This window comes from Diorhabda carinulata, chromosome 11 (assembly GCF_026250575.1).
Source record: "Diorhabda carinulata isolate Delta chromosome 11, icDioCari1.1, whole genome shotgun sequence".
Taxonomy (NCBI): domain Eukaryota; kingdom Metazoa; phylum Arthropoda; class Insecta; order Coleoptera; family Chrysomelidae; genus Diorhabda; species Diorhabda carinulata.
In genome coordinates this window covers 12,740,997-12,766,298 of record NC_079470.1, presented here as the reverse complement: position 1 = coordinate 12,766,298, position 25,302 = coordinate 12,740,997, and the positions used below count along the sequence as shown (strand labels likewise).

General features: G+C 33.1%; 3 protein-coding genes across 15 annotated transcripts in view; 1 reads left to right on the top strand and 2 right to left on the bottom strand.

Annotated features, from left to right (window-relative positions):
• Positions 1–16,794, bottom strand: part of LOC130899299 (kinesin-like protein unc-104) — a 36,403-nt gene extending 19,609 nt beyond the window's left edge. For 7 of the 12 annotated variants that reach the window (XM_057809146.1, XM_057809134.1, XM_057809137.1 and 4 more), the window contains exons 1-7: positions 7,990–8,170; positions 2,657–2,774; positions 2,345–2,427; positions 1,977–2,283; positions 846–1,041; positions 543–720; positions 235–398 (exon numbers count right to left, since the gene is read on the bottom strand). In XM_057809146.1, coding sequence (XP_057665129.1) covers positions 235–398; positions 543–720; positions 846–1,041; positions 1,977–2,283; positions 2,345–2,427; positions 2,657–2,756 — 1,028 coding nt within the window. In that variant the 5' untranslated portion in view covers positions 2,757–2,774; positions 7,990–8,170. Of the gene's footprint in view, positions 1–234; positions 399–542; positions 721–845; positions 1,042–1,976; positions 2,284–2,344; positions 2,428–2,656; positions 2,775–5,405; positions 5,572–7,989; positions 8,171–16,701 lie in introns of those variants that run through there. The other 5 variants (XM_057809141.1, XM_057809143.1, XM_057809135.1 and 2 more) reach the window with 3 other exon arrangements.
• Positions 16,795–19,031: 2,237 nt separating this feature from the next.
• On the bottom strand, positions 19,032–23,621 carry LOC130899617 (NADH-ubiquinone oxidoreductase 75 kDa subunit, mitochondrial). 2 transcript variants are annotated; one of them, XM_057809685.1, is made up of 10 exons: positions 23,510–23,621; positions 23,052–23,363; positions 22,689–22,991; positions 22,370–22,637; positions 22,148–22,293; positions 21,576–21,856; positions 20,856–21,128; positions 20,584–20,725; positions 20,211–20,521; positions 19,032–19,425 (listed from the first exon to the last, which is right to left on the bottom strand). In XM_057809685.1, the coding sequence occupies exons 2-10, from the start codon at positions 23,359–23,361 to the stop codon at positions 19,267–19,269; spliced, it is 2,193 nt and encodes a 730-aa protein (XP_057665668.1). In that variant the 5' UTR covers positions 23,362–23,363; positions 23,510–23,621; the 3' UTR covers positions 19,032–19,266. The 2 variants fall into 2 exon arrangements, with proteins under 2 accessions (XP_057665668.1, XP_057665666.1); XM_057809683.1 differs by having other exon boundaries at positions 23,428–23,602.
• A 483-nt stretch (positions 23,622–24,104) lies between these two features.
• Positions 24,105–24,851, top strand: LOC130899333 (acyl-coenzyme A thioesterase 13-like). The gene has a single exon (XM_057809210.1). The coding sequence runs from the start codon at positions 24,320–24,322 to the stop codon at positions 24,782–24,784; it is 465 nt and encodes a 154-aa protein (XP_057665193.1). The 5' UTR covers positions 24,105–24,319; the 3' UTR covers positions 24,785–24,851.
• Positions 24,852–25,302: the final 451 nt, after the last annotated feature.

Here is a 25,302-nt window from a genome sequence, read left to right as displayed (position 1 = left end):
AGGCTCTTCTCATAATCTTTTTGAACTAATTTCATTACATCATAAATTAAGCTACTTATGATACCCTTTTCGGACTAATTTCAATACTATATAAATTAAGGCTCTACTGGTAACCTTTTTTAACTATTTACATTACTCTATGAACTAAGGCTCTTCTGCTAATCTTTGTGGACTAATTTCATTTCTTTATACAATAAATACACTATAAAAATTGTAAATTACTGTTTTATTTACCTTAAAGTTGAGAGTGTTTCATCGTAATTGATATCAGCAGGAGATATAGCAGCTATCATAGCGGTTTTACTATTGCCACCTAAATTTTCTCTAAGTAACCATGTTAGAACAGAGTCCCTGTATGGTATAAAGTCAGCTTTTTTTGATTTCTTATTTTTAGTTGCCTATAAAGAAAGATAAGAGATTCCTAAGTTGGGATATAAAATATTTAGTTCTTACACTTACCGACTACAAGAGATAAGCAAATAATAAAAAAATACATTAAAATTAAGTTTTTCAATTTGTCAATTTTTATTTCAATAACTTACTATTTCTGCTAAAGCTGAGATTACTTTTCCTAAAGTTGTGAGACTTTTGTTTATGTTTGCTCCTTCTTTTAATCGCGTTCCTTTGGCTCCAGTAGAATCAGCTCTTTCTGATCCTGCTAAATCCACCAGTGATATTTTTGATACTTTTTCAGTTGTAAGTTGCGTAGTTTCATCTAGTCTGTAGATAAAATATTTTAGATAATATCATATAAGGCAGTGCTTCCCAAAAAACGTCGCTATTTTTGCATATTTAAACAAAGATGACATTGAAAAAATTTACGGATTTATAGGGAAATAACTAACCTTTGCTGCGTGAAAAAAATCGTAAACACCGCATGCGACCTCGAACTAGTTTCGTTCATGTTAGTGGCGGCCACAGTTCTGGCCTTGTTGCCCTCATCGATAAGGTCGTGAATATCCTGGTAGCTCATAACTGCTAACTTGCTAAGGTCTTCCACATACGGCCCCAGCAACGGATGTTCTCTCACTCTTAAATTACCTAAATAGACAAATGGGGGTAAAAACAGTACAGTTTTTAAGAATTAGACTACGACTGACCAAATTTAGTAAACTGCATGATTATTTGTGAATACATAATACAAAGTTATCGATTTAAAAAAATTAATTCAAAAGTTACTTTAGGACATAACCTCAAAAAGTGCTTGTAATGTAAACAACTGTGAAGTTTTTAATTTGGAACGTTTCTTTGTGTTTTTAATCCATAAAGTTGTTTCTGTGCATAAAGGAGAGTTTTAAGATTCTTTGAGTCCGGAAGTTGCGATTTGATACAAACAAAAAATAGTCCTTGTGGACAATACGAATCCGTTTAGTTTTAGTGATTCGGAAATACCAGATACAAAATGTTTAGAACAAAAAAACGCATTCTGACATTTTTCTCGTGAACGTACTTCTTATTTTTGTAGTTTTAACCTGTTGGTACACGATAGTAATTAGGTTTATCTCCTAACCTAACCACGTTTTACACCACAATAAAAGACCATTTTCGCATCATATTACCGAAATAACTTGGGAAATCTAAAGAACTTCGTAAATTTCGGGACAGTCGTAGATAATCGAAAAAACAACAGGGATTGAAGTCAAATGGACAAAGTTATGGGAAAAAATTGGTTCCCAATAAAGTGTAAAGCTTCAGTTCATCTTAAAGATGTTTTGTAATGTTTACATCACCACTCAATTGTGGTGTATCCATGGTTTAAAGCCATTAGTTGATAGTGAAAGACGAAATCCACTACCAAATTTTCTAGTTTTTTGTATGGTTGCTGTAGAATGGTGGACGTCGATATACACTTACTGAATAATCACATTAATTGTGTTTTTCATATAATAATGAACTTAGTTTCGAGAAAGACTAATAACTAAATACTATTTACTCCTTTTTTATACAAAAATATTGAATTTATAATAGTTACTTACCCTTATTTTTAGGGTTGAGTAAATCTCTCACTCTTTCACAGTAAATTTCCATGTAACTAACTTCTACTGAATATTTAACATCTGGAGAATTGTTATTACGTATCCTGGTAAATAAGTCTTTGCATATTTGTGGTATGATCCCTTCTTGTCCGTCTTCTTGTTTACCCATCATGGTATAGGATTTACCGGCACCCGTTTGACCGTAAGCGAATATACATACGTTGTATCCGTCAAAGGAATGTTGAAGCATTTCTTCTCCTATGTCTTTGTAAACGATGAGTTGAGAAGAAAAAGCTGCATCGGTTTCCTATTAAATAAAAAAAAAACAATGAAACGATGGAGGAATGGACTTTAGTTCGAGGACTTACGTCGTGGGACCAATAGGAGTAGTCGAAATTGAAACTTTTTTGAGCATCTTTTGTGTTTGGTTCTGCTTTTGGATTTGTGATTGCTTAAATATACAAAAAAAACACAATTCACAAAAATTAGAAATGTATTTTTGTTCATACGAAAAGAAGTGGATTTGGATTACGATTGCTTCATCATTTTATTACTCTCTCATTCATAAAAATAGACTATAGACGACGTTTAACCTTACAAAATTACCTGAATTTTTTTTATTTAACAATATTGTACACGTAAATCACAAAGTTTTGAGTTTTTTGGAAATGATCACTTACCTGTGGTATTTCCACTCATCTGTATGATACATTTGCATTCTCTAGATATTTCTCGATTATTGAATGGTCTCACTCTAACAGCCACTTTCACAGAAGACATTTTGTTAAGTTAATTCAACTGGAACCAAAAAAAAAAATAATTTAACGTGACGTAATTGTTTTAGAATCAAGTAAATGGGGTCCTAAATTGTAGCGGCCAGGGGCAGTCTTGTCTCCAACTCTGTGGAGTTTGGACGTTGTCGATTTGATCGATGATGACCTGACTCTTAAGGACTCTAGAGCGGTAAAATATCTCGAGATAACTCTGAATACAATACTGTTCCGGCACGACACGACATTAAAATAAAAAAGACCACCTGCGCCCCATGGCCATACATAAGGGTTGTACATGGAATCTTCCACCCAAGATCTTCCACTGGATATATATTTCAAAGGTCAATGGTTATCGTGTGGTGGACCTATACCTCACATGGCATTGGGTTCTATTAAGCCTTCCACCTTCGGATTTAGCAATTTGAAGCCATCAAGACTGCATACGGGCTGAATATTCCTGCAAGCTGCACTAACTGGCCACGAGAAAATCATTTTGATGGGCACTGTCGGAAGTTGAAAGTTGGAGACACATATCACCAATACAGAGCAGTCTAGACTTATGGTGGACTGTAAGAAAGTCCTACAAGAACTGTTGAGTGATGGAATCAAGATGGAGTTCGTTTGGGTTCTCGGTGACGCGGGCAAGAAGCGCCAGATTAGGAATCAGCAAATTTACAGTACATACACTTGGTACATCTTTCAATGGTTTGCTTGCCAGGCAAGTTCTGTGGAGATGGATAGATCACGGACGACTCAGAGTGCCGGTGGTACTTAGAGGAAGAAACTGCAGACCACGGCATCTGTGTTGGGTTATAATTAAGCCAAATCAATATGATTATTATTGAAAATTATCTAGTTAAATCCATCTTTGTTACAATAACCTAACCTAACTTGTCAATTAAGGCCTGATTTATAGACTAATTTGAATCAGTGAATATTTCAGTTATAAATAACGAAGTTTATATGATATTAGAGCAGTCACTAAGCTCTAAACGCGCAAGAAGGTTTATAATTGTTTTCTATTTTGATATATTCAATTTTTTATCGATCTATAATGGAAAAAAGAAGAAAACGCCATTCCATTCGAAGTTAAATATTAATACCGTTGGTGTAGTCGTTTATTTCAACCTAATACTCAAGAAAATATAAGCATCACTCGAATTACCAGCACGCGTTCTCTGGAGAAAAGTCCGACTGAAACATGTCTTCAATTTTTTATTTTACTCATAGCTAATAAAAAATTTCTCAATATGGTTGAAGTTAGGTACGTTTTTTTTTATAAAAAAAGTTATTTACTCGAAATTGAAAAACATTAAAAGTTCTATGCCATTATTGTAATGTGTTTATTATTTATTTATACTATTTCTAACGCTGGGGTGAATTTATATAAACTATCTATTAAGTACTTGATGTATTTAAATCCTTAGACATGTAATTCCGTTCATTATGACGTTTAATTATAAATTATAAACACTCGCCTCTAAACAAGCTCGTATATATAGTAGAAACGACAAATTTTAGACTTTCATTATAACCTGACAGGGTTTGCTTTACGGCCCATGTCGGGGACGATTTCGTTACGTTATTAAAAAAATTACCAGCATATATAATACCCTTTAAGTTTTAACGACAACCCTATTTGTTACCAAAAAGTGTGACAAATAATAATGATGTGAATGTGATATACACTACCGGTCAAAAGTTTTCGCGTGATACACAACAACGGAATCATTTCTACTCATATTACTGACTCAGAAAGAAGAGGTCGTCACCAATATTTCTTAGAAATATTGTTTCAATATAACCTCAAACTTGATCTATGACGTCTATATAACTCTTATTTTCTTATATATATTTGACAGAAGTATATAAATGCATTCTATATACCCGTGGTAAACGTAAATAATTTAAGTAACGCGTAGGCGATGTATTAGTTTTCTAAATTTCCATCGAATTTTCCTCTACTGGCGCCGATTCATCGGATACGACTGAAAGTTCTCGAATGGCGGGCGCCATACATAATCACCTGCACGATCTCTAGTTTGAGTCACGCGAAAGCGTTTCGCTTTTCATTACTACAAAATTATTTATTTCACATTCGTTTGGTACAACGTACAGAGTGAATTATAATTACGAAATGCCAAGTTACATCGGAAACTTTCATATGTTTTAGTTCGTAATACGCGCGGTTCATAAGTTCTTTGGTTTATATAGTAAATAGAGTGCGTTTGCAAAAAATTTTAAGCGACAAATCTCAATAAGCTTTACTTGCCGGGGACGGCAATCTTTAGAAGATAACCTATGGTAGGTCCGGTGACAGTGACTATTCCAAAAAACATTAAATTAGTAGAAAAATTGTTTTAAATGACTGACGCCTAGTGTCACGAAAATCACATAAAAAGTGATGTTGTTCGTTCTGTATTTATTTACATAGAGTTGCGTTTTGAGTGTTCCATGTAGTGAGAGTGACATCAAAACACTTTCGGGACGCTCTGGAGTACACAACTTTAACTTCCTTAAATGTGACTCTAGCAATTCAATATTGACAGTTGACAGTTAATTTTCTACAACTATTTGTTTATTATTATTTATAGATTAAATTAATGAATAACAATGAATGATGATCAAAAAGAAAACATCAATGATGAAGACTTACGAATCCACCGAAAAAAACAATGCGGCCGTTCTTAATTCGTTGCCGGATAAATCTCGTGCAAGGTACGACAAACAGTACGAGCTCTTTATGAAGTAGTGTCACCAGAAAAAGGCGAAAACCCCAACGGAAAACGTAGTGCTCGCTTTTATTCATAAAAATCTAAAATCTGGAAAAGTTCTACTTTATTGTGTACATTCTCGATGATTAAAAGTACTCTCGCAATAAAACAAGAATTTCACATCAACAAATATCCAAAACTCATCAATTATACAGAGGAAAGAAAATAAATAATGGAGAATTATACAATTTGCTTTATTGAAAAATAGAATATACTTAATGATATTTGCAATGTCAATATTAATTATTTGCAAAAAGTAATGTTGTGTCAGTGTTAAGGTTTTGTACGTCACGACTTTTAATTGACTTTAAAATCAAGAAGAGCCTAATGGACTTTCTTTCTATGTTAGGCTAGGATTTTATGGAAAGCAAAAAGTAATAGTAGTCTTTACATTGCTTTCATATATTTCATTTTTCTCAAATGGATCAAACAAGAGGAGAAAATTTTTGAATGGAAATAAATAAAAGGAACAATATATTGTTATTGGGGATGTTCAAAATAAAGCAGTGCATCATCTATTCTTGATATCAACTAGAGACAAATAATACAACATCAAGAAGAGTTCTGTATCTCAAATTTTTTGTAATATTGCCATTATTGTTTGTTACCTATACAATATGTCGAGCATGTTAATAAATGTTATATATTATGACTATCAATGTTGATAATATTAATAACTTCCATTAATTACGAAAATAGATTTGATAACAAATATAAACATTAATCGTTATCAGTAAAACATATACATTGTTATAACAGAAAATGTACTTATGATTTATTATTTATATTACTAGTTGTAAAAACTTATTGTTAACATTTTTCTATAAACATCATATTACGAGGGTCATTTCTAAGACATTGACTATTTTATTTTTCAACGACTAAATTCAGACAACAAAACTGATATACCAAGGCGAGTTTTACTCGCCCAAATTACAGATTGGTTTCCCAAGAAAAGTATATACAAACTATTTTGAAAATCGAATTAATAATTTTAGCATTAAGACATAGATAAATGTAATGAGTGTTTTATAAATATTGTCGATATCAATGTTTATTTTGTGAGTAGTCTTGCAAATACTGCTCTAGGTGGGACTAAGTTGGACAGCTAGGAAAAGTATCTGCCGTGATAGTGTCCATCCTAGTTCGTGATCAACTCTGGGTCGTCTCAAAGTCTCATCGTTATTGAGTCTAGGAGTATACTTGGAAGCCGAGCTCCAAATTTGGGAACAATACTCCAAAGATGGACGAATTTATGGTCTATTTGCATGCATTTCTCCAGACAACAAAGCTTAGATGATTTAAGTGGCATTTGCGATAAGCAACGTTTATGTTTTTGACTGCTCTAGTGCAAACTATGGGTTGTGGTTTGTAAAACCCTTGAAGGAGTCAGGAATATAGGCTTCCAAACCTGCCAAGATTACTTCCGAAGTCTCGTTTGCACTCACTAAAGGGAATTTGAAGCAAACATTCGGCCGATTTATTATGTCAAACTTTACGGTGGTCGCCATGACCTTGTTTGAGATGGAACAGTCTTTGCCTTCTGGTTCTCCCTTTCAGTACATTGTTTTGATTGTTCTTTTGTTTGGAGTTTAATGTTTTCTGGACACACGTTTCATCCATGGTCATGGTCATTGCCAAACTCTCGATGGAATCATCTTCACGACACTGATTTTGTTGTATCTTGCGCACAGCTTTCTCAAGTTCAAATTTTCAGTTAATATTCGGTGTACCGCACTTTTAGGAATGCCTACAATGTCTGCTAGCTCGCGCACTGTCAGTCGACGATCATCCAGTACCGTTTTGAGCCCCAGAGTACAATCTAGTTCCAACTTTTATATTGGTTGGACTAATACCTTTAGTTCGCTATTGATGGCTACCAAACGAATACTAATTAACGTGGCGTGTTCTAACTTGAAACATATGTTGTATAGGTTATGTACTTTCTAATACAGTGGAATTTTTCAAGCAACTACCGCCATCTCTAGGTCAGGCTAGGTACTTCTGGGACCATCTACGACGAGCTATACTTCGAATATAAGACTTTTTGTATAATTATTTAATAAACAAAGTGAACTTATCGCTAGAAACGGGAGAAGAATGAAAAAAAAAACAGATTCAAAGATACTGTTAAGAAAAAAATAGTTTTTTAAGTATATTTGTATATGGTATGGAAAGCAGCCTGTTTTTGAATTTGAAATTACATTAGATTAGTCTATTTCTTAAATATCTATTTAAAAAAACTTGTAATTTGTTTCATATTGACCTAATCTATTATTCTAAGTCTAACAGAGACGATATCAAATTAAAATATATGGTCGGTCCACAAATAATTTCATTCGTTACAAAATTGATGCTGGTTATTACAAATAATCAATTATTAATCGGAAATAATCTTCAATATTACGCCCTATACCCACTGCATCACTCTAAAAACAACTACAAAATAATAAAGCTCGTCCTTACCTTTCCAGAAAAAAGAAAACCGATTCGAGGAAAACGTAAAATCACTTGCCGCGGAATTTAAATATTGACAATTTCCAAATCGGCATTTTCTTACATTCTATTTTATATTTATATAGAATGGAACACCGAACTTAAATTGGACTGTTTTCAGGACGTCTGACGTCTGAAAATCCTACGAAGAAGGACGTTGTTTTGCGCAATATCGAGGACTAGAGGAACACGTGACCGAATCGATAGAGAGAAACTTGTATTATTAGCGAACAACAGAAATCGATATTATGTATGTTTTTAATTTTATAAGAGCAAAAAGAATCGTCTTTTTTTTATAAAGAAACGGGAGTTTATCGAGGGATGCTTGAAACTAAGACGTGTCCTGGATTTATGTTTTAATACATAAATGAAACAAAGTTAGCACAAAAATTTTTAGCATCTTGTAAACTTAACGACGTTTTCCCACTTTTTCTTTTTTATCTTCAGTAATATTAACCGCATCTTCTTGCGCGTTGTCAATCGATTCTTTGATATACAAAGCGTCTATCAATATTTAGTATTTCTTCCCCTGGTTCTAATAAGATGCTTTTTCATGGATCAAATAAGTTCCTTCAGTCGATTTCGTTCCATGCGATTCCATTCTTTAGTGAGCGTCGTTTTGAGGTTCGATTTCGTGGCTGGTGCAGGGTTTCTATCCCTTAACTTATCACTATTTAGTATTTCTTCCCCTGGTTCTAATAAGATGCTTTTTCATGGATCAAATGAGTTCCTTCAGTCGATTTCGTTCCATGCCATTCCATTCTTTAGTGAGCGTCGTTTTGAGGTTCGATTTCGTGGCTGGTGCAGGGTTTCTATCCCTTAACTTATCACTATTTAGTATTTCTTCCCCTGGTTCTAATAAGATGCTTTTTCATGGATCAAATGAGTTCCTTCAGTCGATTTCGTTCCATGCCATTCCATTCTTTAGTGAGCGTCGTTTTGAGGTTCGATTTCGTGGCTGGTGCAGGGTTTCTATCCCTTAACTTATCACTATTTAGTATTTCCTCCCCTGGTACTAATAAGATGCTTTTTCATGGATCAAATGAGTTCCTTCAGTCGATTTCGTTCCATGCCATTCCATTCTTTAGTGAGCGTCGTTTTGAGGTTCGATTTCGTGGCTGGTGCAGGGTTTCTATCCCTTAACTTATCACTATTTAGTATTTCTTCCCCTGGTTCTAATAAGATGCTTTTTCATGGATCAAATGAGTTCCTTCAGTCGATTTCGTTCCATGCCATTCCATTCTTTAGTGAGCGTCGTTTTGAGGTTCGATTTCGTGGCTGGTGCAGGGTTTCTATCCCTTAACTTATCACTATTTAGTATTTCTTCCCCTGGTTCTAATAAGATGCTTTTTCATGGATCAAATGAGTTCCTTCAGTCGATTTCGTTCCATGCCATTCCATTCTTTAGTGAGCGTCGTTTTGAGGTTCGATTTCGTGGCTGGTGCAGGGTTTCTATCCCTTAACTTATCACTATTTAGTATTTCTTCCCCTGGTTCTAATAAGATGCTTTTTCATGGATCAAATGAGTTCCTTCAGTCGATTTCGTTCCATGCCATTCCATTCTTTAGTGAGCGTCGTTTTGAGGTTCGATTTCGTGGCTGGTGCAGGGTTTCTATCCCTTAACTTATCACTATTTAGTATTTCTTCCCCTGGTTCTAATAAGATGCTTTTTCATGGATCAAATGAGTTCCTTCAGTCGATTTCGTTCCATGCCATTCCATTCTTTAGTGAGCGTCGTTTTGAGGTTCGATTTCGTGGCTGGTGCAGGGTTTCTATCCCTTAACTTATCACTATTTAGTATTTCTTCCCCTGGTTCTAATAAGATGCTTTTTCATGGATCAAATAAGTTCCTTCAGTCGATTTCGTTCCATGCGATTCCATTCTTTAGTGAGCGTCGTTTTGAGGTTCGATTTCGTGGCTGGTGCAGGGTTTCTATCCCTTAACTTATCACTATTTAGTATTTCTTCCCCTGGTTCTAATAAGATGCTTTTTCATGGATCAAATGAGTTCCTTCAGTCGATTTCGTTCCATGCCATTCCATTCTTTAGTGAGCGTCGTTTTGAGGTTCGATTTCGTGGCTGGTGCAGGGTTTCTATCCCTTAACTTATCACTATTTAGTATTTCTTCCCCTGGTTCTAATAAGATGCTTTTTCATGGATCAAATGAGTTCCTTCAGTCGATTTCGTTCCATGCCATTCCATTCTTTAGTGAGCGTCGTTTTGAGGTTCGATTTCGTGGCTGGTGCAGGGTTTCTATCCCTTAACTTATCACTATTTAGTATTTCTTCCCCTGGTTCTAATAAGATGCTTTTTCATGGATCAAATGAGTTCCTTCAGTCGATTTCGTTCCATGCCATTCCATTCTTTAGTGAGCGTCGTTTTGAGGTTCGATTTCGTGGCTGGTGCAGGGTTTCTATCCCTTAACTTATCACTATTTAGTATTTCTTCCCCTGGTTCTAATAAGATGCTTTTTCATGGATCAAATGAGTTCCTTCAGTCGATTTCGTTCCATGCCATTCCATTCTTTAGTGAGCGTCGTTTTGAGGTTCGATTTCGTGGCTGGTGCAGGGTTTCTATCCCTTAACTTATCACTATTTAGTATTTCTTCCCCTGGTTCTAATAAGATGCTTTTTCATGGATCAAATGAGTTCCTTCAGTCGATTTCGTTCCATGCCATTCCATTCTTTAGTGAGCGTCGTTTTGAGGTTCGATTTCGTGGCTGGTGCAGGGTTTCTATCCCTTAACTTATCACTATTTAGTATTTCTTCCCCTGGTACTAATAAGATGCTTTTTCATGGATCAAATGAGTTCCTTCAGTCGATTTCGTTCCATGCCATTCCATTCTTTAGTGAGCGTCGTTTTGAGGTTCGATTTCGTGGCTGGTGCAGGGTTTCTATCCCTTAACTTATCACTATTTAGTATTTCTTCCCCTGGTTCTAATAAGATGCTTTTTCATGGATCAAATGAGTTCCTTCAGTCGATTTCGTTCCATGCCATTCCATTCTTTAGTGAGCGTCGTTTTGAGGTTCGATTTCGTGGCTGGTGCAGGGTTTCTATCCCTTAACTTATCACTATTTAGTATTTCTTCCCCTGGTTCTAATAAGATGCTTTTTCATGGATCAAATGAGTTCCTTCAGTCGATTTCGTTCCATGCCATTCCATTCTTTAGTGAGCGTCGTTTTGAGGTTCGATTTCGTGGCTGGTGCAGGGTTTCTATCCCTTAACTTATCACTATTTAGTATTTCTTCCCCTGGTTCTAATAAGATGCTTTTTCATGGAACAAATGAGTTCCTTCAGTCGATTTCGTTCCATGCCATTCCATTCTTTAGTGAGCGTCGTTTTGAGGTTCGATTTCGTGGCTGGTGCAGGGTTTCTATCCCTTAACTTATCACTATTTAGTATTTCTTCCCCTGGTTCTAATAAGATGCTTTTTCATGGAACAAATGAGTTCCTTCAGTCGATTTCGTTCCATGCCATTCCATTCTTTAGTGAGCGTCGTTTTGAGGTTCGATTTCGTGGCTGGTGCAGGGTTTCTATCCCTTAACTTATCACTATTTAGTATTTCTTCCCCTGGTTCTAATAAGATGCTTTTTCATGGATCAAATGAGTTCCTTCAGTCGATTTCGTTCCATGCCATTCCATTCTTTAGTGAGCGTCGTTTTGAGGTTCGATTTCGTGGCTGGTGCAGGGTTTCTATCCCTTAACTTATCACTATTTAGTATTTCTTCCCCTGGTTCTAATAAGATGCTTTTTCATGGATCAAATGAGTTCCTTCAGTCGATTTCGTTCCATGCCATTCCATTCTTTAGTGAGCGTCGTTTTGAGGTTCGATTTCGTGGCTGGTGCAGGGTTTCTATCCCTTAACTTATCACTATTTAGTATTTCCTCCCCTGGTTCTAATAAGATGCTTTTTCATGGATCAAATGAGTTCCTTCAGTCGATTTCGTTCCATGCCATTCCATTCTTTAGTGAGCGTCGTTTTGAGGTTCGATTTCGTGGCTGGTGCAGTGTTTCTGACCCTAACTTATCAATATTTAGTATTCCCTCCCTTGATCCTAACCCCTGGTCCTAATAAGATGTTTTCTTATGCATCAAATAAGTTCCTTCAGTCGATTTCGTTCTATGCCATTTCATTTTTCAAAGAGCGTCGTTTTGAGGTTCGCTTTCCTGACTGGTGCAGGATTTCTGACCCTAACTTTTCTCTAAAGTTCATTTCATAAATGCTCGATATGATTATCGTCCACAGCAGCATTTTCGACAACAGAAAATACTGTCAAACCTGCAATATGTGGACGGGCATTGTGCTGCATTAGAACCAAGTTTTCGCCGATGAAGCTGGCTTAGGAAACGACGCGATTTCTTTGTTACTCGCCGTTAATTCCCACGCTTCACCACCACGATTTTGATTGCCACGTTGTAAACGGGCTACTTGGTGCGTTGGGGTTAATTTGGAGTCAGTAGTTGCCCTTTATGTCTTCTTCTGACTGTACAGTCGTTTCTCGCGTTTTTCTGAGCTCTTGTTGAACTTGAGCACCAGTGAGAGCCCGATATTCTGATAATGAATGAATCATTTCGAAGCTAATAGCATGAAATTTCAGTTTTTACCGAGAAAAATACAATTTCGTGTTCAGTTTTTTGTCAGTGACTTGCGATTGTAGTGGTATCACCTGAATCGATTTTTTCAATGGTTCCTGCAGTTTTTTTTCCATGTTCAAGCATCCTTGAAGAATACAAACAATAGAAATACCAAAATTACTTTTTGAAAAAGTCTTATATCAAATAGATTTCCCTGTATTGATTGAAAGTATTTTGAAATTATAATTTTTGTGTATCGGTCATTTCAGTGTCAGAAAAACGGATTAGTAAAAAGCGGCTGACTCACTGGCGTCTACATGAATCCTTTAAACCCCCAGGATATCGTTTAACTTTCAACGCTGAGTGGTTAAACGCATGCAAAACCGTAGTTTTGGATTAGATCGAATTGTTTGTAGCAAATTATTAATGGAGGTTGAGAGCTGCTAACTCTCCCGAGTAAAATCAACAGGGAAACACATAATAGTTCATCTTGGCATTATGTGCCAATTTTTTTCATATAAATGTTTCGATTTTCTCGGCTTTATTTAGATCCACCCACTCATAATCGATTAGAAGTGACGTTTAGCTTCAATATCTTGTAATTAATTTTATTGGAACAAAATGTTGTCAATTTATTTTTTTATATAAATTGTAAATTCACTCCATAACTGAGTACGAGGTCTGGCTATTAAATAACGAGATTACGCGCCTAGAGGGCGCCCTACACGAGCTGGGAGAGCACTGAAGAAGACCAGCGTCCAGGTCGACCTGTAACTGTTTCAACTTCGGAAACAGTGACCAAAATCAACCAAATTGCACGTGCAGATCGTCGAATGAGCATCCGGATGATTGCCCAGGCTGTAAACGCCGATAAAGAAACAGAAAGAAAAATTTTACACGAGGAATTATACATGACAAAAGTCTGTGCGAAATTGGTGCCAAAAAATCTAACTCCTGACCAAAAGCTATTGCGTCAACTGGTCAGATTTCCTTGAAAGGTTAGAAAAAGATCTGCTTTGAGTCGATGGAAGCGGTAAAGCAAAAAACGGCAAAGCTCTTAAAGGCTCTCACCAAAGAAGACTTCCAGCACTGCTTCGATCAATGGAAAAAACGTATGGAAAGGTGTGTGGCGACGGGAGGGGAGTATATTGAAGGGGAGCATTCGAATGTAGAATAATTGTGTGTGGAGAATTAACTTTTACATCCCAGTGCTATTTAGACTATTTTCGTTTTCCTGTGCACACCAAAATACATCCTGGGTTCCACGTATATGTTGTTTAACATGTGTGAAACTCCTATTAGGGCTAAACAAAAAATCTAGACATTTGCCTTTTGGTATACCAATAATTTGGACGAAACCAAAAGATCATTCAAACAAAAGGCGTCACAAACAACTCCAAACACGCTGTCCAGTACCCAAACTTGTTATCGGCCAACAAACCAATCCTACATAGTGTCGAACTGCCTTTGCCAAAATCTCCAATTCAATCAGAACGTCTAAAAATCAGGATGAACCCCGACTTTTACCACTGTTGCATATAAATCTCGACCTGATGAAAAATTTTGTAAAAGCTATGCTTAAAGATGGTACACAAATACTAATGAAGGATATAAACTTTGAAACAAAACTGAATGAACTGGAAAAAGTAGCCTGGAAGTGTTTGGTGAATGTTTTGGGATGTAATATGTCTTTAAAAATAAATATCACTGGATTTCTTCCACGAGAATTTGGGTGCTGTGAGTGCTAGGAAGAGAAAAAAATCCAAGAATCCCAACAGATGTTGAGGACTTAAAATAGACCTACCAGAAGCCAAACATTGACGAAAATCATAGCTATTTATTGTACATTGAGGAATATTCTTTCTAAATATTAGTAATTTTTGTAGTTTTTATAAAAATATATAAATTGATACCAGATATGTCATTTTTTTCCATCGATATATCATAGTTTGGTAGCCGTAGTACATTCAAAATTTGGTATAAGTTTACGTATGAACTGTTCATAAGAATAAATGATACACTGAGAATTAATAAGATTTCAAAGTTAATACGTTGACTACCAATCACAAAATAATTCATAATTAACCTCCGCGAGGAGATTTTTTCACATAATTAAACTTTCTATACTTTTTAGTGATAATATTTGTATTTAAATTAGTATTTTTAATGATATAACGTGATTAAATGAAATTGTGAAAATTTCCTTGGCATTCAACGTGTTAAAAACAAAAACAATCCGTCAGCTGATCACATCTACTACCTGGTATATTAGGTTAGAAAATAACCTTTAATGAAACAGACTCTGTTCATTTTCTAAAGTCCAATTACTTTTCCAATATTCAGTCATAATTGGGTTAACACTATCATAATTTTCGAAAAACCCTTTATAAACATCTACATAATGTTATTAAAAACTGTCAGTTTCAATCTATACGCATTTATCGATAACATTGATCTGTTTACAACGTTACCAAGCAATCGGGTTCTTCTGCCTAAATTTGTGTGCCGCCTTAGTCACAAACACACAATATTTTTTTGATTTTATAGAAATTTGTGGCTTTTAGATTTAGTAATATTATAAATACACATCAAACACACGTTTAATGTCAAGTGATAGTTAACCATAGATAATTTGTGTTAGCATCGTATAAATATTGACATTGACAGATACTAATGTCACTCAATTGTTTTGCCTACCTTAATCACTCCACTATAGTGATTATATTATTATAGGAGATAGAAAAGTGTTGTTTTTAGACTATTTCAGGCAATTTTTCAAATTTTTCTCCCTAAGAACCATTCACGTTACCCTATGTGAACGTTGACTATAATCGTAGCTTAGCTATGCGTTTTATTGACTGAATAGCTCAATGGATGTGACACCGAATTATTTACACAAACTGAGCAGAAAGAAAAAGAAATTTTATCGTTTTTTAGATAGGAATGTTTAATATTGAATTTGGCTGCGTTATTTTCCATAGTAGACCGATGATAAACGAGTACAAAGTTGAAGGGATACCGAAGAAAAGAATATCTAACACCGATGAGGCGAATTCAACCTCTTTCTCCGAAGAATCAATTGCAGCAATCGAAATTTGCGTTTTTTTTATGTATTCAAGCTCTAAAAATATCAATTAACAATTTACACAGTGAAAGTTGACAGCAAATTTACCGAAAAAGGATCAGTAGTGATATGATTTCACATAATATCTAACTCCAGAAGATTTTTGATAAATATTTGACAGTAAAATAATTTTTTTTGTATTGTTTCTATATAGTGTACGGCGAAAATTCTGAATTATTCATGTCACTTTTATTAATTTAATTAATTACAAACTTTTTTGTTTAATCCTAAATATTTTAAGACATATTTATGTCGCCTTTGTATACAATTTGTAGCTGTGCGTAGACAAGAATTCCGATGAACTCTTCCATGACTCATACACCACCCATTCCCTTAACCCGCCCTAAGTGCAGATACGCCCCCGGTATTCGGAAAGTTTGCTCTGTTGCCAAATACAATTCAATAAAATCGTTTAAATTTCGAATCTTTTTATTTATTGATCATTTTGAATCCAACTGTACAGAAATCATTTAAAACGAACCAATTTTTTTACGCTAATAAAATTACAAATAAATTCATCAAGCTGTGAGTTTTTATAAATAATTATTGATTCTATATCGAATCTAATTAATAAAAAAATATCACATATTTATAAAAGTATAGTTTTTTTTATTAAAATTTAAAAATAAATCTTAAATCTCGTGAAAAATGAACAAGAGACAACATTGCTCGTTCCCTTGAATACCAAATACAGCCCTGTGGTGTGGGGGTTTAAAATCAATGTTCATGACCTAGCTTCAACCTCTGCGCGTTAAATTACATCAGAAACAAATATGTATCAATTTATAAAAAAATACTTATGCACTTTTTTGTTTATTTACATATTTTTAGTTAAAATAATAGTAAAATAGTGAGTAATACGGTACTGATCATAACAGTAGACTTTTTGACTGTTTTTATAATTGAAGTGAGCTGTCATTTTAAAACTAATTCCTAGTTTCGTTCACATCGATATTAAGTATGAAATTAATATAAATTACTCACTTGTTTATATTTATTTTCTTTATAAATTCCGTAGTTTCATCACTTGTACACTACTTTTGACATTTCTATAAAAATCAATGAGTCATGCGCTCTGTGGTAGAAGAGAAGACTCCATAAACATGTGCATGCACAGTACACACAGCACAGTGCCGTATTTAAGAAAAGTTGATTAGGGAGATGTATCTTGTTCGAGAACATTTATTATAAAGGAAGTGGTGCTATAAATACTAATTACTGCGTTTTTATAATGAAAATATATTTGTAAAAAAATTAATGATCCAATATGTTTACATAAGTCTTAAAGACAACAAGGTACTGTCTGTCTGTTCTCGAAAAACTCGAAAATCACTGAACTTATTTATATTAAGTATTGATTAATGGATAGAATGATTCATGAAGATGATTCAGGGATATAGATTATTGAAGTTTTGCGTAAATTGATTGAAATATAATAATGATTGTTGAAAGTAGCTGGAAGTTAAGCCATACGGTGTAATATTTGAAATTTGGTCCATTATTTTTTGTACCTCTATAATAGTTATTAGTATTGTTAGAAAAATAAAGGAAAATAAATCTCTTGGGGATTTTAAAATTTGACGTGGATTTTTTCGATGGAAATAATATATGTTTTATTAATATTTACACTTTTCATCAAAATAGTACAATTTTTCTTCTATGAAAGGAGTAAACTATCCAAAAAGTGAAAAAAGAATGGTAGCCCAGTTCATTTTTGTAGTACATCAAATAACCTTGCTGTAAAAATTGTTTAAATTTCTTAATCACAAAACAGGCTCTTGCTTTACAAAGTAATAATTGGGTTAGTTCAAAGTCTAATTATTATAATTGAATTCCAAGTAAAATTTAAAATAATTCCAGAATATCATATGACTGTGTAGTTATATAAACAAAGGTTATTTTACAGAGAGAAAGAAGAATAAGTTTTACAGTTTCCATACAATATTTAATGCTGAATAGACACTCTAAGTAGACAGTAGGCGTTTATATCCAACTTTGTAATGCATGGCTTAGCTTTTAATATTTGTAGAATGGAAGAGAATATTTCTACTTTCATAGGAGCTACTTCATAAAGTTGACTTTTTCTACTTCTAGAAAAAATCCTTTCTTTGTCCTACTCTCCTGGTGCAACCCTCTGTATTATGTCTTAGATACACCACAGGACGTGACATATGTAACCCTTTGTACTCACTTAGGATATACAATGGGTTGAAAACCAAACAAAAAATATTACAACGGTTTCAAGGAAACAAGACATAATAAATTGGTTCGTTCTTATCTTGGTTAGTATGCAACTAACTTAAATTACATTTTTTATTATTATTCAATTCTATAATTTCAATTGTTACGTTTTTATCCAAATACTTTGAATATTCCTTTGTCCATTTATTGTGGCTCAGTAGTCACTTCGGATTTTTTTATTTTCGAAATTCTAAAACGTTTTCTATCTCATTCTACAACGCCTATTTGAAGTTAAAATCAAGTACATTTGTGGTGATACTGCTTTTTGTAATCGCTGGTAAGTTTTTTATCTTCCATAATTTCCTTTTATTCCATTCAAGCGAGGCGGGAACAGAACGAATAGAATAAATTGGGTAAAAAGGAGCTTATGCTCTAACATATACAAAAACTGAATTTATATTTTTCAAAATATAACCATACAAAAATCTATTCGATTCCCCAAATAAATACAAAATAAGAATTTACAATGAAATTAGTATACAAATTGTGCCTGAAATAAAAGGAAATTATTGAAATTTCATGTGCACTATATATAAAAGGCAAAATTAAAAAGATATTAGAAAAGCTTCCCAGCTAATATAAGAACAGTGTCACCACAAATTTGCTTTGATTTTAATCTTAATTCTCTTCTCCGTTGATTTCGATGCCATCTGATAGTTCTGCCAGTGCTTTTCTAAATATTTCATTGGAGTAAATTTTGAATAAGAGAGGCGACAGAATGTAACCCTGTCCTACACCCCCCTGTTGAGCGAATTACCTACTTTTAATTTTGTAGTTTAAATGTTTTCTAAATCCAGTTCTCATAGGAAAGTTTAATAATCCAAAACTTGATTGAATTGAAGTTCTTTCAGTTAAAAGTACACTTTTCCCAGGTAATTAATTTTCCCCTTACAACAGATGGTAACAATTAAATTTCCTAAGAAATGCAAATTCCACAATAAATTAGTTATAGGCATCTTGTAATTTGACAAGATGAAATGTGAATAAATCACTCCCAATGTCATTAAACTTACCCGAAATTAGTTGCAAGTTGTTTATATCGCAGTCTCTTGGTTTAAATGAAAACAAACTGGTTTTTATTAACATTTTATTTACATATTTTACTTAAATAAACATTAGAATACTCAGTTGGAACAGATACAATACTACACCTGTCTAATGATTATTTTTATTGAAATGATCACCTATAAAAAAAAGTTTTTAAAAATGTAGTTTATGCGATTTAAACGAGATGCTTTAGTATTGAGTTTTGATGAATGAAACTGCTCAGTAGATTTATCTAATAAAGAATGTTGTCAACTTTCCAATCTATTTACCACAACTGGACTGCTTTTGCTTCAGCACAGCCTGAACACATTTAGCCATTGTTGGGGATGCCCTGCTGATCGAATCTGTCATATAATAATCTTGAAGTTCTTTAATTTTTACGTCTAAAGGTGATTCTTGATCAAATGTAGTTTTAGTATTCTGAAACAAACAAAATGTTAATAAAAACAAATTAATATCCAAATAACCGAAACTTGAGTCCGAATAAAGTTGAAGTGGGAAATGGCATCAATAGTTGAAAAAAAAATTCAAGATTTTTATATATGGATACAATTATTGTAACTGCAAAAGCAAATAAGAGATGATTCTGAATGTCAAAATGTGCATTTGAACTACTATCTTTCATAATAAAAATCTACAACTGTTAGAAACCAACAAAGGGATGAGTCTGGTGAAACTCGAAGTGTTCATTTGAACTACTATCTGACATAATGATTTTTTTCAATAAGTTATGGCAAACATTGACTAATTTAATTAAAAATTGGCTTTTCCAAGTTTAGTTATGTAAAATTCACTTTCATATGTTAAATTTTGTTAGAAAATGTTTTTTTAAGTTTGATTAAGGGGAAAATGTTTTTTGTAATTAATTTGGTTAAAAAATGGCTTCTGTAGTGCAATCATCCAAAAATTGGATTCTTCAAGTAAAATTTTGTTAAATATGGACTTTATACTTTAATTTGGTCAAGCTAATCATTGAGTTTTCTGATATTAATTTTATCAAAAAATAGCATTTCTAAGTTTAGTTTTCTAAAATTTACTTTCAAAGTTAAATTTTGCGAAAATTTGACTTTATTGACTTTAATTTAGTCAGAACATTATTTCCAAAATTTTATTATGCTAAAAATTATAATTTCTGAAATTAAATTGATCAATATTGGCTTTAAACTGATATCTAAATAAAATTAAAATGTTCACTCATTGCTTACCTTCGCTAATTGAGTGGCTTGACTGAAATAATTGGCCCCTTCTACATGACCGTATCTCGTAAGATGCGGTGCCACTTCTTCTAACCTATCTCTAATTTCATTCAAATTATCATAAGGTAATTTAACTCCCAAAATCTCAGATAAAGCCCTGATAATTTTCCAATCTTCTCTAGCTCTACCAGGTGGAGTTACAGCTACTAAAGTCTGTTGGGCTCTACCTTCAGTATTTACGTAAGTAGCTTGTTTTTCGGTATATGCAGCTCCGGGTAGTATGGCATCAGCTATAGTCGCTCCTTGGTCACCATGGTGACCTACAAAGATACATTTTCAAAATTTTTATCAGTAAATAAATTAATTTAGTATTTCTACACACCTTGGTATATAATGAAGCAGTCTCTGGGCAAATCTGATTTGTCTATTGCACCGTTATCAGCTCCTAATAAAAATAGTACTTGAATATCTCCGTCTCTGATCTTATCAACACCTGGAGTATATCCAATATCTAAAGCTGCAACCTAAAAAAAATTAGACTACTGAAAGCCAATAGGAAATAAATGGAAAACTTGAAGGGAAATTAAAGTATTTTCCATGGAAAACAGAACAATAATATTAAAATATTGTTTAATAAATGATTTTAGCACTTACCTGACTGGCTACTTTATGTAAAACATTCAAAACTTTCCATTCTTTATTTTCAATCGCTGTTTTGGCAGCTAGAGTTTGTGCAGCTGAAAGTATAGCAGCACCGTCTTTCCTTTCCAATGATTCGGAACCAATGATAATTAGAGGTTTCTTAGCAGCTTGCAATTTTTTACTAAACGGATGCTGCCCATTGACAATATTTTGTAAAACATTGGGATCCGTACCCAAATCTTCGTGTTCAAATGTTAGGTCGATTTTAGGTCCAATTGAAGCTACCTGAAGAACGAAGAACAGATTTTAATTCGGAAAATTTTAGTGAAGATGAGCAAATGAGCTTTGCAATTTCTTTATCAAATTGATACACCTGTGAAATAAAGTAATATTATTTTTAAAAGAAAATTTGCTAATGCCGTTGATGAATCTCATTCTAAACCAAAGGAGCCTTTAAAAACTGCTAAGCAAGAAAAAGCAAGAAATTTCTTCAAGTCATTCCTCAAATATTATAATAACAAATAAGAAATTTGATCAAAAACTCAACTTGGTTGTTTCTCACTTAAGAATGTATCCCTATTTTTTTCTTTCTTTTTGAAAAATTAGTTGATTAAAAATGAGTATAAGTTCATTAGATATTTCTTAATTTTTTCTTATTTTAAAAATATAAAATCAAATTTATTTGAATTAAGATAATCTTCAATTATTAATATAAGCTATATCCTCACTCACATTCAAATCATTGTGAATAAATCCTTTCCTGAGCCTAGCATTTAACAAAGGTGCTTCGAATCTTGGATTAGTACCAATCAATAACACCAAATCGGCTTCTTCAGCTCCAACTATTTTATTGTTCAACAAATAACTTGATCTGAGATCAGTACCAGATCCGTCCATTGGGAAAGTATGTTCAGTACATAGATTTTCTGATCCAAGTCTATTTAAGAGATCTTTTAGAGCTACCAATGCTTCAGCATCGGCAAACCCACCAGCAATAGCTCCAATTTTGTTACCTGAAATAGGTTATTTTTATTTGTGATGATTTTAAGTTTTTTTTTCTATAAAAATCGGCTTAAAATAACATGCAAATTTAACTTTTCGACCTGCTTTGGTCAAAATATTTTGATAAAAATCATGGTGGGTCTAAACATCAAGTTATTTAAGCTGATTTTTATAGAAAAGACATCTAAAATCAAAAGAAATCATCACAAATTACTTATTAAGAGTCTAAGAAGTAAAAATTTGAAGAAAAGTAATTTTTATTTGATTTTGTTCTATAATTAGGTTCATTTTTCTCATATCACCTGCTTGTTTTATAACTTTGCAAATAGTTAACAAAGCCATTTCCCAATCCACTGGTTTTAACTCTCCTTGGTTATCCCTTATCATAGGAGTCACCAATCTTTGTCTTTTCAATCCATCATACGAAAATCTTGATTTATCTGCCAACCTGTAAATTCCAGGGTGAAGTAGTAAAAATAAATTAATTGTACTAAACAATTGTAATAAATATTAAAGCTTGTTACCATTCCTCATTAATTTCTTCATTTACTCTTGGCATAATCCGCATAACTTCGCCAGTTCTAGTGGAAACAATAATATTTGAACCTAAAGCATCATGTACATCTATAGAATCAACTTTACGTATTTCCCAAGGCCTTGCAGTGAAACTGTAAGGCTTGCTAGTCAGAGCTCCAACGGGGCACAAATCGATGATATTACCAGAAAGCTCAGACATGAATAGTTTTTCTATATAAGTACCAACTTGCATATCATTACCTCTGCCAGTAGTACCTAAGAATAAATTTTGTACTAACTAATTTATATATTGTTAATTATTTTTACCTAAATCATCGACTCCGGCTATTTCAGAAGCAAATCTTATACATCTGGTACAATGTATACACCTTGTCATAATTGTTTTAACTAATGGACCAATATCTTTATCTTCGACTGCCCTTTTACCAGAAAAATCAATATCAGTAAACCTGGATCTATCAGACCCAAACGCCATACTCTGATCTTGTAAATCACATTCACCCCCTTGATCACAAATAGGACAATCTAAAGGATGATTAACTAACAAAAATTCCATAATGCCTTCTCTTGCTTTACGTGTCATTTCTGAATCAGTTTTAATCCTCCAACCTTACAAATATAATAAAAATATATTTTTTTGGTTAATAATGTTATAAATAATGTTTATACCTTTCATAACAGGCATTGCACAAGCTGCAACGGGTTTTGGAGATTTTTCCACTTCAACTAGACACATTCTACAATTTCCAGCTACTGCTAATCGTTCGTGGTAACAAAATCTTGGTATTTCAATACCAATCATTGCAGCTGCTTGAAGTACCGTCGTTCCAGGTTCAACCAACACCGGATTATCATCTATAAATACCTCAATTTTTTCTGGTTTTTTCGCTTCTCCACTTTGACATCTTGTAGCAACAAATACGTGTTTGGGACTCGCTTTGGCCCCATTTAGAATTTTTGAAACCGTAAAACGCAACATTCCTAAAATATAAACCTCAAATAACCGACTGCGAAATTACATAATATATCATATCAAAACAAGTACCAAAATTCTGTTCAAGTAGTTAGTTACAGTAAATTAGATATTTGATACAGTCCGCGTTTCATATTTACTCAAAATGAAGTACCTTATTTTTTTAGAATTAAAAAAATATTGAATATTAGTGAGAAAATGACATGATATCCGAAGGGTTAGGAGTTTGACGTTTAAGCAAAAGATGACAGTAGATTGAGACTGTCAGTATGTGAAGCATTTTTTCACGACATTTTGAAATAAGCGGCTTACGATTCGCAGCTACGCTAGATAATATAATTTGATTATTATGCGTTGTGATTTATATAGATTGAGAAACCTTTCAAGTTGTAATACCCATCTACGAAATTGTTTTCTATGTTTTTTAAATAAAGCTAATGAAAAGGAATTATTTTCTTTTATTTATAAATTATATCTAGTAGATGTCACTACGTAGCTAGCCATGACTTGATAATACCTTCAGTGTCTCATACAGTACATATACAATAAGGCTGAAAATCTTTATCTTGTGAACAAATATTATTTCAAAATGATAAAGTATAATACTCTTTTAATTTTTTTACAGGGATAATTAAACATTCAAACTCGCAATGCAGCATTTTTATTATTTCCTTTCACATATTCATGTTTTTTTTCCGTTTCTGCGAACACACTTGTTTTTCTGTCTTGTAAAATAATTCATTAGAATTTGACACAGTTTGCGTTATTATATATATTATTTACAAATAATATTTTAGTTGTAAAAATAATTGAAAAATGTTATATAATAAAATAGATGAGTGATACTTCTATATTGGCAACGCTGTATTTTTCCATTAAGTAAAATTGCAGGCACGTGTAAGGGGATTTTAAAATTATGATAGTATGAAGGTAAATGGGTTATGAGTGAAATTAATTTGTATGTATGTATATAATTCCATACTCTAATAGCCGGAATTCAATTATGTGTAAAGAGATTTTAGCGCAACATATTTCAAAAATATTGAAAGAAACAAAATCATTCGAAAAATGTTTGAAACATTTAAAATTCCTATCACTAGGTGATGGAAAATGCAAGGCAGAATTAAAAGTTTCAGAGGAAAACACGAACCTAATGGGCACGTTACATGGAGGACTCTCTGCAACGTTGTTAGATTGTGTATCCACCTACGGTCTCCATTCTCATAAAAATGCTTCAGGAGTTAGAAGTGTTTCTGTAAATATAAATGTTTCTTATATCGGTTCTGCAAAAGTAGGCGACCATGTTGTTATAGAATCCGATACTTTGAAATTCGGAAAGAATCTTGCTTTTTGTGAAATAGTCATTAAAAATAGAGAAAATGGAAAGATTTTAGTTAAAGGTGAACACACAAAGTTTCTACTGGATTAGTTTTAATAGAGATTATTTTGTAAGTAGTTGCTTTTTTGCTTCATAGTAATATATTTTGTTGACAACTTTTTTGTAATTTGTTTTGTACTTTGATAAACAAATTGAACCAAAAGTTTGAATTATATCATAAATAAAATATTTAATACTTCAATTAAGACATTGAAGTAAATCATTATTAATTTTCTATTCTAATATTTAATATCAATAGTTTTGTTTTGGGTGTGGGTAAAAGGGTATAGTTTAATTTTGTGCATTGAAGAAGTCAACCTGTTAGTAAAAATGAGATTCTCTGATATAAAAAGACTACAAGCACTAGAGACTTATCACTTGTAATTTACTTAGAACTATAGATATTTCTGATTGAACTTAATTATTAGTTTGATATATCTCATTTGAGTCTTTCTGGGGATATCCAACTCAATATTTGTGAAAGAAATTGTTAATCCTTTTATTTAGTTGCCAGGTTTTACATTCGACTACAGTAAAAAATTTAAATCACAAATATTCAGGATACTTTT

Excerpts from the sequence above, each read along its gene's own strand:
- LOC130899617 (XM_057809685.1), bottom strand. The coding sequence starts at position 23,361 with ATGTTGCGTTTTACGGTTTCAAAAATTCTAAATGGGGCCAAAGCGAGT. Across the intron at positions 22,992-23,051 it reads TGCAATGCCTGTTATGAAAG|GTTGGAGGATTAAAACTGAT; the intron begins GTATAAACATTA and ends TATATTTGTAAG. Across the intron at positions 22,638-22,688 it reads AGCCGGAGTCGATGATTTAG|GTACTACTGGCAGAGGTAAT; the intron begins GTAAAAATAATT and ends ATTTATTCTTAG.
- LOC130899333 (XM_057809210.1), top strand. The coding sequence starts at position 24,320 with ATGTATATAATTCCATACTCTAATAGCCGGAATTCAATTATGTGTAAA.